The sequence below is a fragment of the Sphaerodactylus townsendi genome, linkage group LG10 (genome assembly GCF_021028975.2).
Source record: "Sphaerodactylus townsendi isolate TG3544 linkage group LG10, MPM_Stown_v2.3, whole genome shotgun sequence".
NCBI classification, from domain to species: Eukaryota; Metazoa; Chordata; class Lepidosauria; order Squamata; family Sphaerodactylidae; genus Sphaerodactylus; species Sphaerodactylus townsendi.
Window position 1 is genome coordinate 896,792 of NC_059434.1, and position 13,670 is coordinate 910,461.

General features: G+C 46.0%; 1 protein-coding gene across 1 annotated transcript in view; it reads right to left on the minus strand.

The window, feature by feature from the left end:
- The window catches only part of NECAP1 (NECAP endocytosis associated 1), a 32,532-nt gene continuing 18,862 nt past the window's right edge, over nucleotides 1-13,670 (minus strand). The window contains exons 5-8 of the mRNA XM_048509980.1: nucleotides 10,640-10,748; nucleotides 10,339-10,525; nucleotides 2,254-2,359; nucleotides 1-1,836 (exon numbers count right to left, since the gene is read on the minus strand). Coding sequence (XP_048365937.1) covers nucleotides 1,800-1,836; nucleotides 2,254-2,359; nucleotides 10,339-10,525; nucleotides 10,640-10,748 — 439 coding nt within the window. The 3' untranslated portion in view covers nucleotides 1-1,799. The remainder of the gene's footprint in view (nucleotides 1,837-2,253; nucleotides 2,360-10,338; nucleotides 10,526-10,639; nucleotides 10,749-13,670) is intronic.

A 13,670-nucleotide genomic window follows, 5' to 3' on the forward strand; every position in this document is an offset into this window, starting at 1 on the left:
TTTTCCATTTTTATCACAGATTTTAATTACCATTATTGAACAAGTACATCTTAGGCTTTATATACATATAGATTAAATATTACTTTTTCAGTATCTGTCAATACATAATATATTATCTTCGTAATTCTAGCTTTAAAAAACAGAACACAGAGGGAGAGGCTCATGGTTAATTCTGTAGGGACATTAACAATGTTCTTGGGTTGGGATGCAGAGAGACTGAAATTACAGGATCTGCTACCGACATAGATTATCCAGCCAGATTCCAGCCACGCCCTCCTGGCTTGCCAGATACCAAGAGGCAAGCAGATTGAGGAGAGAAAACCATTTACGACCAATGGGGAAACAAAGATGACAGAAAGCTAGATAGTTGAAGGAGCAGCAGATCAGCCAAGGAATTCAAGTGAGGTGGAAGAAGGTGATGATCATTTTCCATCGACAGCAGAAACTGGTCCCTGTTCTGCACAGATCAAATATGTAGAAATTAGAGGGGAGCTTCACAGAATGTCAACTTCCCTTCCTGTTTTATGGGGCCCGAATCTCCTGTCTGTGATTCTGGCATCAATAACATGCAGAAGGGCTAAAGATCAGCAGATTTTGCAAGTGTTCAAAATCAACTCTCAAAAAGCACCAAGCCATGGACCACGTGGGATCCGAGTGATAGGATAGGTTAATAATTACTGCCTATTAGCATCACAGAAAGCAAACACTGTGCAGCTGACAAATCTAGAGCTCAGCAATAAGAGTGGATTTGGTTGAGAAAATGTCAACAAAGCCGGTTCTTTTTGTAACTGTTTCCAGTGCAAGGAAGTCATACATTCACAGACACCTGAACACTTGGTGGGGGAAAGGATAGAGAAACTTTCAGGTAATGAAGCATAAAGACCTTTGCTCAGAATGTGGCCTGAGGAAGAGACTGCTTAAATTCACTGCATGATCCACTGCTATGGGGAGCCTAAGCAGTCTTCTCTAAGCAGGAGCCTAAGCAATCTTCTCTGGGTACCAGACCCCCTTCCCCCCGCCCCCGCCCCAAAAAGAACAACAGCACTTTGTCAAACATGCAGGTAGACCTGCTGCTATTGATCACTGCCTGTAAGGATGAAAGGAGAACTTCTTCTGCAGGAAAACTATTTACAGGGCTCAAAAAAATCTTCCAAGTATTTTCAGCTTTCAGGAGGAAGGGACAGAATAATGGGATTCATGGGTGGCACACAAGGGTACAGACCATCTGTGTCAGGAACGGTGCCCTTTTATTTTCCTACCACAAAACTGAAGGGACAACATGCTTGAGAAAGTCTCGAGCCAGTTCCACATGAACATATTCTGAGAAAGTCACCTGTTCATGGAGAAAAGGTCCCGCCATGTGTACAGGGTTGTTTCTTGAGCTTTCAGTTCTCCCCTGAACATACTTGTCAGTGCTCACCAACCTGTTCCAGCTAATATTACTACTATTCTGTAAGGGAACTAATCTGAAGGATAAGCCAACACTGCTCAGGATACTCCCATTCCTCACAGCACCAACATCTCTTCCTCAGCTTTGAAGCTGCAGGGCCGATGGCGAGAGCTCTTCCCGCCCACCTCCTCCTCCATCCACAGTTATCACAGGGTAGAATCCTCACAGGTTTTCACAGGTTCACGGGATGATCAAAACTATCAATGTGAAATGCAAATGGAAATGTTAACAAAAGCAGGATTGTCTGAAACCACATTTTCACTGAAGACCCAATGACATCAGCTCGCTCCCACCCAATACGGAGCCACTGTATGCCAAGGTCACCGGTCCATCCCCACTTCACAGTCCTTCAGAACTGTACCCAACTGGAAGGCTGGGGCGATTGGCTGAAAGAAAGGAAAGAAGAATATCAGGGGGAGACAGCAGAAGACATTTAACATTTCAAAAACATTTCATTCCTGTATGGCCCAGGGTATGGCTCCTGCTTAAAACCTTAAATCTGGAATGTGCTGAGAATCCTAACACTGAAAGAGGCAAAAAACACTTGCAGAAAGAAACAGAGACTGGAATGGTTTGCTAGAGGATGTTTCTGGCTGCTGGTTGTTTTAAGATAAAACAAAAAGTCTATTTGGATGTTTGGGGAGCTGGGGGTAGCAGCAGATTTCTCTCCATATTATGGAGCCTTTAATTTAAACAATAGTTTTTGGGACAGCTAGCTTGTAGATGCTTCAATGTCATTTCAATTTTGGCCTCAAGGCTCTCTGCTAATGGCCTACCCCATCCCTCCCAGGGTCAGTGGCTACCTGGATGCAGCACTGAAGTCTCCCCAGAGATCTGTGGTGGCCGGAACTGCAGCAGGTTCAGGCACCTTTGGAATGGGAGGAGGCAAATCCAAGTCCAGCAAGATATCTGGAAGGAAAACAGGCACGAGTCTATTCCATTCTCTTTCTCTACCCAAGGCTTCCTTGGAGAAAGCTCACAGCTGGTCTTCAACAGCTGGTTAATTTCCACACTGATGCTTCAACCTGAGCCCCGAAACCATTTATATGTAGGAACATTCACTGGAGGTGGAACTAGAAGCTCAGCAGCAAAACAGGTTTCCCACAAGCACCTACATCCTTATATCTTCCCACAAAAATTTTCTGGAAAGTTCTCCTGGATGTGCCCTCATAGAGCAGTTATATGAAAAGTCAAAGAAAAGTAGTATACTTTATTACTGAAATGCCAAAAGTCATTAAAACCCTAAGTCCATTTCTGTACAAGTTTCCCTATGTTCCTCTTCCAGATACAACATTCATATGAAGATAGACTTGGAAAAGAACTCAGAAAAGCTACTAGCATTGCAAAATTTCAACTTCCTGTTTGTCCACATTGAATTACAGTGGTCATTTGTGGTACAGCAGAGACTAGAAAGAAAAGCTTCCTTGCCCTAAAACAAGTCCCCTACTCCATCTCTGAAAATCATATAACCAAGAAGCATTAAACCAGGTTCCCTGTTAAAAACAGACAGACAGAACCCTCTGTTGGACCCAAGATGATCGACTGCCTTCTGTCCAGTCTCCCTTTTGGGGGCAAGTGAGTGCCCAAGTGAGTGAGGAAGACTTAACATAAAGTGCTTCATGTCGCCTTTTCACTCTGGTGGAGGATTTCTATTTGGGCACAAACAAAGGAGCTCTCAAGATGGTATCCTTGGAAAGAGAAGAGTGATGTGGAAAGTGGCGCAGCATCCCCATCAGGGGGAAGAGAAGAACATCAATAAATCAATTAATTTAGAAAAATACATAGCTGTGGCACTCGATGAACAACACAGTTAAGTGCAATGTTGCTATTCGTCATCGTGGTCTTATGTGCAGTCCCACATTGGAGTAGCGAGCTACTACCTTGGAGGTGGGGTGAGACTGTGAACGAAGCCACTCTCTCTGTAACAGATTAACACACAGTGAGATTATTTGTGTGAAACTCCACTCCTTATAAACCAAACCTTGAAGCACAGTAACTTGTTTGTTACCAAGTCACTTGAACACACTCTGTAATTCTGCTCTCCCAACAGCTTTATCACCTTTGAAGTCCACATTGATGGCACAGTGCCGGATGAAAGTAGGAGGACAAGACCATGTCACTGCCCAGCAGATTTCAAAAACGTTCACATGAGCAATGAATGTGCCAAAGGAGAATTATGCTCTGGTGAAATGAGCATGTACAGATAGATAAGTCCACCTTGGCCACAGTGTATGCCTTTCAGGTGGCCTTTGTTGCCTACTTGGACCGAGTCGGGACTGAAACAGAACTGCCCTTCATGGACCTACAAAACAAATTCTGATTTACTCTAAGTTCTTTTGTGCTCTCTAAATACATAGTGGAGCTTTCTCAGCCTCAGTAGAGGGCTGGTGGAGGGGAGGGCGGCAGGAGGAGATAGGAAGTACAATATCCTGATTCAAATGAAAGGAGGACAGCACCTTGGGCAGGTGCTCCATGTTTGGGCCTTGTTTGAGTGGAATGCTGTGAAAGGAGGGTAGCTAAGCAATGCTCTCAGATCCCCCACTTGCCCAGTGAAGCAGCAGCCACTGGGAATGCTACTTGGTAAGAAGGTCAGCTAATGATTATATTGGTTTGAAGGACTGACTGGTAAGGTAGGACAACACTAAAGACAACTCCATTGAGGGACTGGATGAAAATGTGAGGAGTCCAAGTTGGTTAAACTTAAGGAATCTCTTACAATAGGGATGAGTAAACAAGGAAGCAGATTCAAAACCCAGACGAGATGCAGAAATAGCTGTGAGGTGAACTTTCAAAGATAACAGATAATCAAAAATTAATAGAGGCTTACAGGGAAAGGGAGCAAACTCCTTTTGTGCAGCACACATTGAAAAGTGCTTTGATTGAGAACCTTAGGACTTCCTTGCGGGAGGTATGCCAGCATTTAGAAACACAGCCTGAGCTCTTGTAGACCACTCCATTAAGGCAGGATCCTGGTGGTGTTAAATCCCATAAGAAGATGGTGCGGGGTGGGGAGGACTCAACCTCAAGCTTGTCAGTGGAGGGTTAGGAACCAATGTCCCCTCTTCCATGCAGGAGCTATCAGTATGCATGAGGATCAGTCTGCCTCCAACTTGACCACTATCTTGGGGAGAAGAGGGAAGGGAGGAAATGCTTAAAGAAACCCCCCTGCCACAGAAACTGAAATGCATCCCCAGAGACTCCAGCCCCACTCCTGCCAGAGAGCAGAAGTAGAGACTTGGGAGTTCCAGGCGAAGCAAACTCATCTATGCCTGGTATGACCTACTTGGCGAACACCTTCAGATAGAATGGGTTTGGGGCATTTTCATGGTCTGAGAGCTCCACCCTGCTGAGAGCTCCGCCCACATGTTATCTTTCCCTGTGATGTGTACAGCAGTCAGTGAAATGTTGTGGTGAATGGCCCATTCCCATCGGCAGACAGCCTCCCTGCAGAGGCAAACAGATCCTGTCCCTCTCTGCTTTAGGATGGAATATTTGGTGGCAGTGTTGTCACTTACCACCTGCACCCTCTTTTCAGAGAGGAGCCCTGAAAAAGAGACAAGAGCCAATCTCACTGCTTGTAATTCAAGCATATTGATATGAAATTGATTCCAGGTACTACCAACCAATTGGTCTCTGCAGTGTGCTCCCAATCAAATAGAAAGGCATCTGCAAATCGTTTCAGTTCATGATTCAAAATCCCGAAGGGCATACCCTGTAGGAGGTTGGGCTGATTTTATCACCAAGACAGGAATTTAACCACAGATCTTGGAACTGATAATTTCACAAACTGATGGTCTTTTAGTGGATTAAACCACAGGTGTCAAACTTGCGGCCCTCCAGATGTTCATGAACTACAATTCTTATCAGCCCTTGCCAGTATAGCCAATGCTCATGTTGGGAGGGACTGATGGAAATTGTAGTTCATGAACGTCTGGAGGGCTGTGAGTTTGACATCCCTGGATTAAACTGTCTCAAAATCCAGTTCTATAAAATTTACATTCTAAATCGGGCCTCATCAAGCACAGTCAAGTAGGTCATCTCTGGATTGTGATAGCTGACTGATACCTGGAACATCTGAAATAGTCACGCAGAGAGGCAACAGAAGCTGCCCTTGCAGGACTAAAAAATGCCCATCCCTTAGACGAGTCTAGGATCACTCCTATGAACTTGATACTCTGGCAAGGGCCCATAATAAATTTCTCTGTGTTAATTAGTAATATCAGCTGGGAACCTGGTAGGCCACATTATCTTGGGAATCTCCTACCAATAACCAGGCATTGGTTATTGCTTGGACAGATTTATGGAGGAGAAATCAATCTATGGCTACCAATCTTGATCCTCCTTGATCTGAGATTGCAAATGCCTTAGCAGACCAGGTGTTCGGGAACAGCAGCAGCAGCAGGCCATTGCTTTCACAGCCTGCATGTGAGCTCCCAAAGGCATCAGGTGGGCCACTGTGAGTAGCAGAGTGCTGGACTAAATGGACTGTGGTCTGATCCAGAAGGCTCTTTCTTATGTTCTTATCTAAACAGAGGAAGATGTTGCATCCCTTAGTGTAAAGGTGGGCTACAACCACAGTCATGCACTTAGTGAATACTCGGTGCTGTCGCAAGGCCAAAAGATAGCACCATGTATTTGTAGAATTTAAATGCACCCCAGAACCTGAGGTATAACGTACAGTCGGGATGGATAGAGATGTGAAAATATGCATCCCATAGATTGATCACTGTGAACCAAGCTCCCGGAGTTAATAGGGGCATCCCATAGATTGATCACAAGCTCCCGGAGTTAATAGGGGCAGGATATCCTGTAGTGATACTATTAGAAATCTGTGCACCTTGAGATTTTATTCAGCGTGTGGAGGTCCAAAATCGAGTGACTTCTTGTCAGTCAAGAAATATCTGGAACACAAACCACATCTAGCCTGGTTGGAGGGAACTTCCACAACAGCACCCTTCTCACACAGAGAATCAACTCCCTGCAGTAATTTGGGTGGAGGTCTCCAGATATGAACTGTGATTCCAAATAGGACGGGACAGACACCAGCTCTAAAAATCAGTGGTAATAGACTCCCAGTTGTGTGTTGGGGATGGGAGGGGGAGAGGAGAAACAAGACAGCCTATCCAGGCAATGTGCATACCCAGTGCTCCATGTGAATAAAACTTTCTCCTGAGGAGGTCTAGCTTTCTTCCCTCATTATTTTGAAGTGATTAGTCCGAATCGGACTTACAGCAGTAGGGCAGAGCCCTGGTTACCAGGTAGTTAGAGTGAGGGTGGTTAAACAAAAAGGAACATCCAGGCTCCTGAATCTTATACATGTTTTCAATTTTACAAGTGGAGCCCCACATCGTAGACAGTTTAGATCAATTGTTACACACTATGTCTAAAAACAGTAGAGTAACCAGATTCTTGCTGGAAGACCATAGACAGCCCACAACCAGGTCAGCCAACCCATCTGAAGGAGCAACCAGAAGCAGGTTCAGTGTTTTAGGCAGATGGTTAATCTGCTCCGAGTACATAGTCAGATCATCCAACACTTTGGTTGCCCAAAGTCATCCACCAGTGAGGGATCCAAAGCCCTATGGGAGTCCTCTAACAGATATATGATCCAACAGAGATACGATCCAGTGACATCCTGCCCTCATAGGGTGAATCACAGATGTCCTGAAAGGTGTTCCAGTGTTGAGATGGCAAACGACAGCATTGGGCACTGGATGATTCATAGCAAAATCTGCAAGGGTTGTGTGACCCCTGGTGCCAAGAGCTGCTCAAACAACATTCTCAATCACAGCACAATATAGGGAGTCAAAGGGGACTCCGCTGTCGAGGTGAACTCTGGCAATGAGGACTAGATGAGACAGGAACTCTGATGATGAGATGGTTCATCTGACCTTGGCTGGGAAGCGGAGTGAAGCGAGACTACTGCTGTGGCTGTGGTACTCAGGATAATAGGATGAAAGATAAGAGCCCAACAACACCCTGCAGAATAGCCACCAGCAGCCCAGTTTCACCCACCTCAGTCACCCAGGGGGATCTCTGCGACTCTCTGGCTACCCTCCCCTCAGGGAGCTTGGGGACTTCCAACGACTGATGATGAGACTGACTGCGGGAGGTAGAGTGTTGAGTTCTCGAACGACTGACATGCTTCCAAGAGTCAGAAGCCAGCTGACTAGCTGGATTCACAGTGCTGAGCCTCGGAGTCAGATGATGGAAGACGCTCTGCACATCCAACATCTCAGGCACTGAACTCCCTCGGCAATGACCAGATCTGAGCCCAGCTGACAGAGAGAATGCTCATGGTGCCAATCACCAGCAAGACGGCCAAAACTATCTTGCAGAAATGAAATACGGCTCCCTTCTAAAACCCTCAAATGGGACGAAGAGCTGGAATGCAATGACAGACAGCACCAATCTCAATGGCCCCTTGGGCTATATGCCCAGGTCGAAGCCAGCATCTTCCTCGAGGGAGATTGGCATTCAGACTGAGGAACCCCATGGAATTGCCTCAATGAAGGGAATGGTCCCCCGAACCAGCTTGGCATGCTTATTGCCCTTCACAGGAAGGGGCATGGACCCCTATCCGACTGGCTGGAGGCAGAAAACTGAGGGGTCAGCATCAGGGCAACTGAAGAAGTTTCTGAAGACTTAACCCCTGATTAGATGACTGGATTTGGTGCCAAACACCTCTCATGAAGGATCACCTTCAACCTTGAAGCCCAAGCCTGATGAGCCTTTGGGTAAACAGGGCACAGGTCTTACAGGTCCCCAAGGCAAAGGAGACAGTCTGAAAGGCTTGGGCCCCGATTAATGCCCTCCTTTCCTGAAGGGAGATAGGCATCTGCACATTGTCACTGTCCTTGTCTGTCTGGAATAGTTGAAACCATTGACCATGCGCTCTCACGTTGCCAATTCTATCCGAACATTCAAAACACATACAGTACTCCAGTTTTGTCCAAATCTGCTGACTGTTTCAATGAAACTACTCTGACAGTAGCAATATTTTGTGATCTGGCATGTTTAACAAGGCAGAAGGATATGGCCTATACTCTATTCCACAGAAAGATGATATATTGTATATTCTTCCACCACAGAACAAATAATGCTGGACCTTCTCTGTTGTAGAATGCTCCGCTTGAGTGCATACCTAGCCTTGCCACCCCCACCCCCCCCTGCTCCATTTGAAAGTCATTCAATGAACTACAAATGCTCTGGTATCGAAGTACCATGTTCAATAATATGCAAAATAATGATTTTGACAAAGGCAGCGCATAAAATTGAACGATAATTCTCATATTTGTTTGGGACTATATTCTAATGCGGAAGCATACAATTTTCTCAACCACTGCATCTCAACTGACCATACTGTCATCTTCTTGTGGAACAGACAACCTAGAACTGGTCTTGCATAGGCAGAAGATAGAACACGTGGAACAGGGCCTTTTTGATTGTGGCCCTCAGATTCTTCTCCAAGAGGCCCATCCAACTTCCTGCCTCTTGTCCTCCTAGAGCCTTGCAATGTGTTTTATTCAGACATCTGGGGTGGAGGACCTATTATCTGCCATAGCACCAATCTATTTATTGCCTTTTTCAGACTGCTTTTGTGGCTTTGGCTTTGGTTCATTGACTACTTTGGTAGTTTATTTTTGCATTTTTACTTTGTTTCTAATATTTTTATTGCTAAACTGCTCGGAGTACTTTTAATACAAAGGCGAGGTAAATTATTCCAAACAGAAGTTCCCATTGGCCAGCAGTTCACCCACGGCCTTTACCCACCCAAGGACCTGGCCCTCCTCCAGCACTTCCTCCAGCACTTACACAGAGACTGAGCTTTCTGTGCAGCTCTTAGAAAGGGACTAGAATGATAGGCCAAAGGCCTAGTCCACAAATGGCCCAGCAGCCCCCACCCTTTGGCAGACGGTGAGTTCCCCAGACAGCACAAGATCCAAGGCCAAGTTCAGAGCATGGATCGTCCCAGGAGAAATCCCACTAAAGTAAAACTTCCACAAGGCAATGAGACAAGACCCTCATGCCCAGAGTTGCTTCCATCTCGCTCCTAAGCAGTTCATACAGGGGACATTCAAGACCTGCTGAACTTCGGCAGCTGCCTTCAGACCAGTCTTTAGACCTCTTACAGGCATACTGAAAACAAGCATCTTTCTCCATTCTGGCAGATAGAACTTCAAAGGATATTTGAGCAGCCCAGAGACCCAGGCAGTCCCAAATCTCAGAGCGGCTTTACAAGGCCCTGGTGGGAAACTTTTACCAGGCAGAACTGGCACCTGCAGCAGCAAATTATGTTAAATTGAAGCTCCCTACAGCCGGGGCCCCAATGTGGTGCCTGTGGGCACCATGATGCCTGCTGACACCCTTCCTGGCACCTGCCAAGTATTTTTAGACAGTGGGGGGCAGAGGGAGTTTTTAAAACATCATGTCGGCAGCAGTTGCCAGCACAGCAGAAGGATCTTCGCCTGTAACTGAAGGCCAGCCAAAGCAGATATTTTGTGGCTGTCTTCACCTCCCGTGGAAGTCATTTTGTGTCAGAATTTCAAAGGTGCCCCAGGCTCAAAAAGGGTGGGGGGATCCCTGCCTTACAGTGTACACCCCAGCATCAACCACAGTCAACCCCACTGCTTCAGAATCTGGGGGCAGCATTCATTCCATTCTTTGTCCCAGCTTCTATAATCTCTAGTATTAATGCTAACAAAGCCTGGTGTTGTCCCAACTTTGTACTATTTTGATTTTAAATAGTTATACCCCACCTTTTCTCCCCATAAAAGGCCAGTCGGGCAACTGAAAACAGCCAAGTCTACCACAGCCTTCCACTGAACGGCCTCCAGAAAGACAACATCCTACCTGCCCTCTTGGGCAGCCAGGCCATTGGTGATTACCTGCGTTGCCCACGTTGTTGGATTTCAGCACTGGGGGTGGTGTGACATGATTGGAAATGGCCGTCAAGGGAGGAGGCGGGACAGAAGGGAGGGCAATTTTGCCCCCAGGAGGTGGTGGGAGCAGGCTGGGTCCTCCTGATCCTGCTGGGCGTGGCTTGGTCATCCCACTCTTCTTTGTTGGCATATTCTACAGAGAGAAACAGAACATCAAGCAGAAGCCTCCAGAAAGGGTGGGGGAAACTCTCAAAGTCAGCCTCTCACCAGAATGCACTGAACAAGTCCAGCATAATGAGATTCTCACCCCAATATTCAATTTAATGGTCTGTCCTTCCTTAAACCCTAGATCCAACTTGGGACGGCTGTCAATTTCTTGGGATTCCTTGGAGATTTCAGTCTCTTGTTTCACCCACCTAGATTACCGGGGAGAGAGAGAGGAAAGAGAAACACACGAACACGTGCAAGACAGACTGCAAAAGGCATGAAGAATACAAGAAAAAGTTCAACGGGAATTCCCTGCAAGTACTCTGATATTCTGGCTCCCTTGCCATGACACTGGAGACCAGACAGCCAATCGCTTATTAACACACCACGCAATTTTGTATCCTTGCCCTGCTTCCCAAAGCTCAGAGGAAGTTTGTTTGAGATTGCTCTTCTTATCCCACCAGAAAGGTCAGGCTGGATCAAGGTTGCTTCTCACGGCAGCTGCCCCCTAATGCAGAGAGGAACTCGTCCAAAACAATAAGCTTAATGTGACTAAGAATATGGGGTCCAGCTATAAGGCGGTACAAGAGCACAGAGGCAGAATGGAAAGACTCCCCCAGGAAAAAGCTGCAGCTTGCTAAGCCCACAAGAAGGTGCCAGGCGACCCTTTTGCATCCCAAGAAAAAACCACGAATGCATCCAAGTAGGTCATGTGCCTTCCACCCGCTAGCAAGGAAACCAGTCTGGTCCGTCCTTGGTGGAAGAGTATCCTGGTAAGAGATGGTGATTTGCACATCATGAGTGCACATCTCACTGACGCCTCTCCAGAGGCTGGTGGAGGCTGGTGTCCAGATAGTTTTCCTCACAGGGAGCATTTATTCACTTTTTTAAAGTATTTTTTGAATTTTTCCCTCCCTCTACATGAAGGAGGCAACTATGGAATCCATTGTATAGAATTCTATTATTTATCCGAAGCTATTCCATTATGTATCTTAGCTGCTTTATGAGCCTGTAACTGGGGCTGGAATTCAGCAAGAAACTGTTGCTGTCTGACCCACCACTGCTAAAGGCAGGCAGTGGAGTTCTGTGCTACTGGATATCCTGAACATTTAAAAGGCTGCCCCAGAGAAAGTGATCTTTCCTTTGACTTGGCATAGCAGTTACCTAGGTTTGGATTGGCAAGTGGGGATGCCCCTCTGGTAGCCAGCTCACCCCCATAGATTCCAGCATATCCAGGAACTCAACAGAAAACCAGAAGTTACTAATTGGGGTGGGGGTGGGGGGCATCTTCAGGCTCATTCACAAATGATCTGTGGCTTTTTTTGTGATATCTCAAGAGATACATCTTCATCTACATCTCCTGGTGATTAGGTGGAGGTCCTAAGTAGCTGCAAGGCTGCTGTGGTTGGCTACAAGCAAACAAATTGAAACTAAAACCTGAAAAGGCAGAGAGAATGCTGGCTGGGAAGGCAGAGGTCTTGAAGGACATTGTTCTCCTGCCTTTGAGGCCATTCGGCTGACCTTTGCTGACTTGGTTGACTTTAGAGCTGTGGGGTTATACTGGACCCAACTTTATCACTGGAGAAGCAATTTAAGGCTGTTGGAAAAAAGGCTTCCTTTCAACTCAGGCTAGCCCAAAAGATGGCCCCTGATCTTGTCATGGCTGATCTGGCCCCCGGGATCCATGTCACAGACTACGGTAATGCACTCTACCTTGGCCTCTCCTCAAAATCAACTTGGAAACTCTAGTGGGTACAGAATGCCACAGCCCAGACAGACCATGCACAGTATGATAATTCTGTACACACCCGTTTGCTGCTGGACTCAGTTTAAGGTATTGGCTATCCCATACAAAGCCATTCAGTTTTGGTCCCTCTTATCTGCAGGACATCATGGTCCTCCATTGCTCTGCCACAAGAGCTTCACTCATGAGAAAAGGCCCTTTTGCAAGTGCCAACCTGCAAATGGGAAAAAAACCAACAGCTGCCTGTACACTTGGCTTCTCCATTGTGACCCCCACCTTGTGCAGTGGACCACCTGAGGAGGTCAGGAAGGCTCTCACTCTCCTGCCTTTCCACAAACCATGCAATTATTCAAGAGGAACTAGGCTGCACATTACAAAATGGCTCACCAACTTACTTGGATAAGTTATTAGGGACTGGGGTCTGTACTACTGTGTTTAGTTTACTATAAAAGGTAAAGTTTCCCCTTCAGTCGTGTCCAACCCTGGGGTACCACTATGAGCAGTGATTTCATAGGCAAGCTGTTTTTGTGGGGTAGTTTGCCATTGCTTTCCCTGGCTATTCTTTACCCCCTAGCTATGAGCTAGGTGCTCATTTACCGACCAAGGAATGGATGGATGGCTGAGTTGGCCATGAGCCAGCTGCCAGGATATCTGACCCACAGGGGGCTTGAACTTCTGACCATGTGAGTGGCAGTGCAAGCACTTAACCACTACGCCACGCGGCTCCTTTAGTTTACTGTAGGTAATTTATTTATTTATTTTTATTTAACTTATAGGCCGCCTCTTCCCCGAAGGGCTCGAGGCGGCTCACAAAATGGCTGTTCTCCAAGACAGCAAATCAAAACAACATAAAACTTAAACCCATTAAAAACTTAAGAAGCAGTTACTCACAACAAATATAAATAAAACAACAAAAGTTGCTTAACAAAAGTTAGTTAAAACAGGCACCTGATGTAAAGGCCAAAAAGAAAGGGAGGGAGTAGGCAGGGCCCGTGAGGGAATAAAAAAACAGGCCCAACCAAGATGGAGAAGGATGGAAACAGGCAGCCTCAGTTTCAGTGAAAGCCTACTGTATAATTTTTGTGCAGCTTGATAATCACAGCTATTTAAAAAAACCCAAAACCTTTTACTGGCATAATAAACAGTACAGATCAATAGAGATCACAGTGTAATGCAATCATGGTTGCAACTTAATGACCTAACAGATGTACTTAGCCACTGTTTCAGAGATGGCAGAATAAGCAGTCTCTAAAAGATAAGAATTTTTTGTTGGTCTGCTAGAACTTCTTTATTAATGTGTCACTTTATTAATGTGTCTTATGAAATGCTTCCGGTCTTTCTAGTGGTTCCAAACTTCTCACCTCTAATGTGTGAGTTACTGAATGCT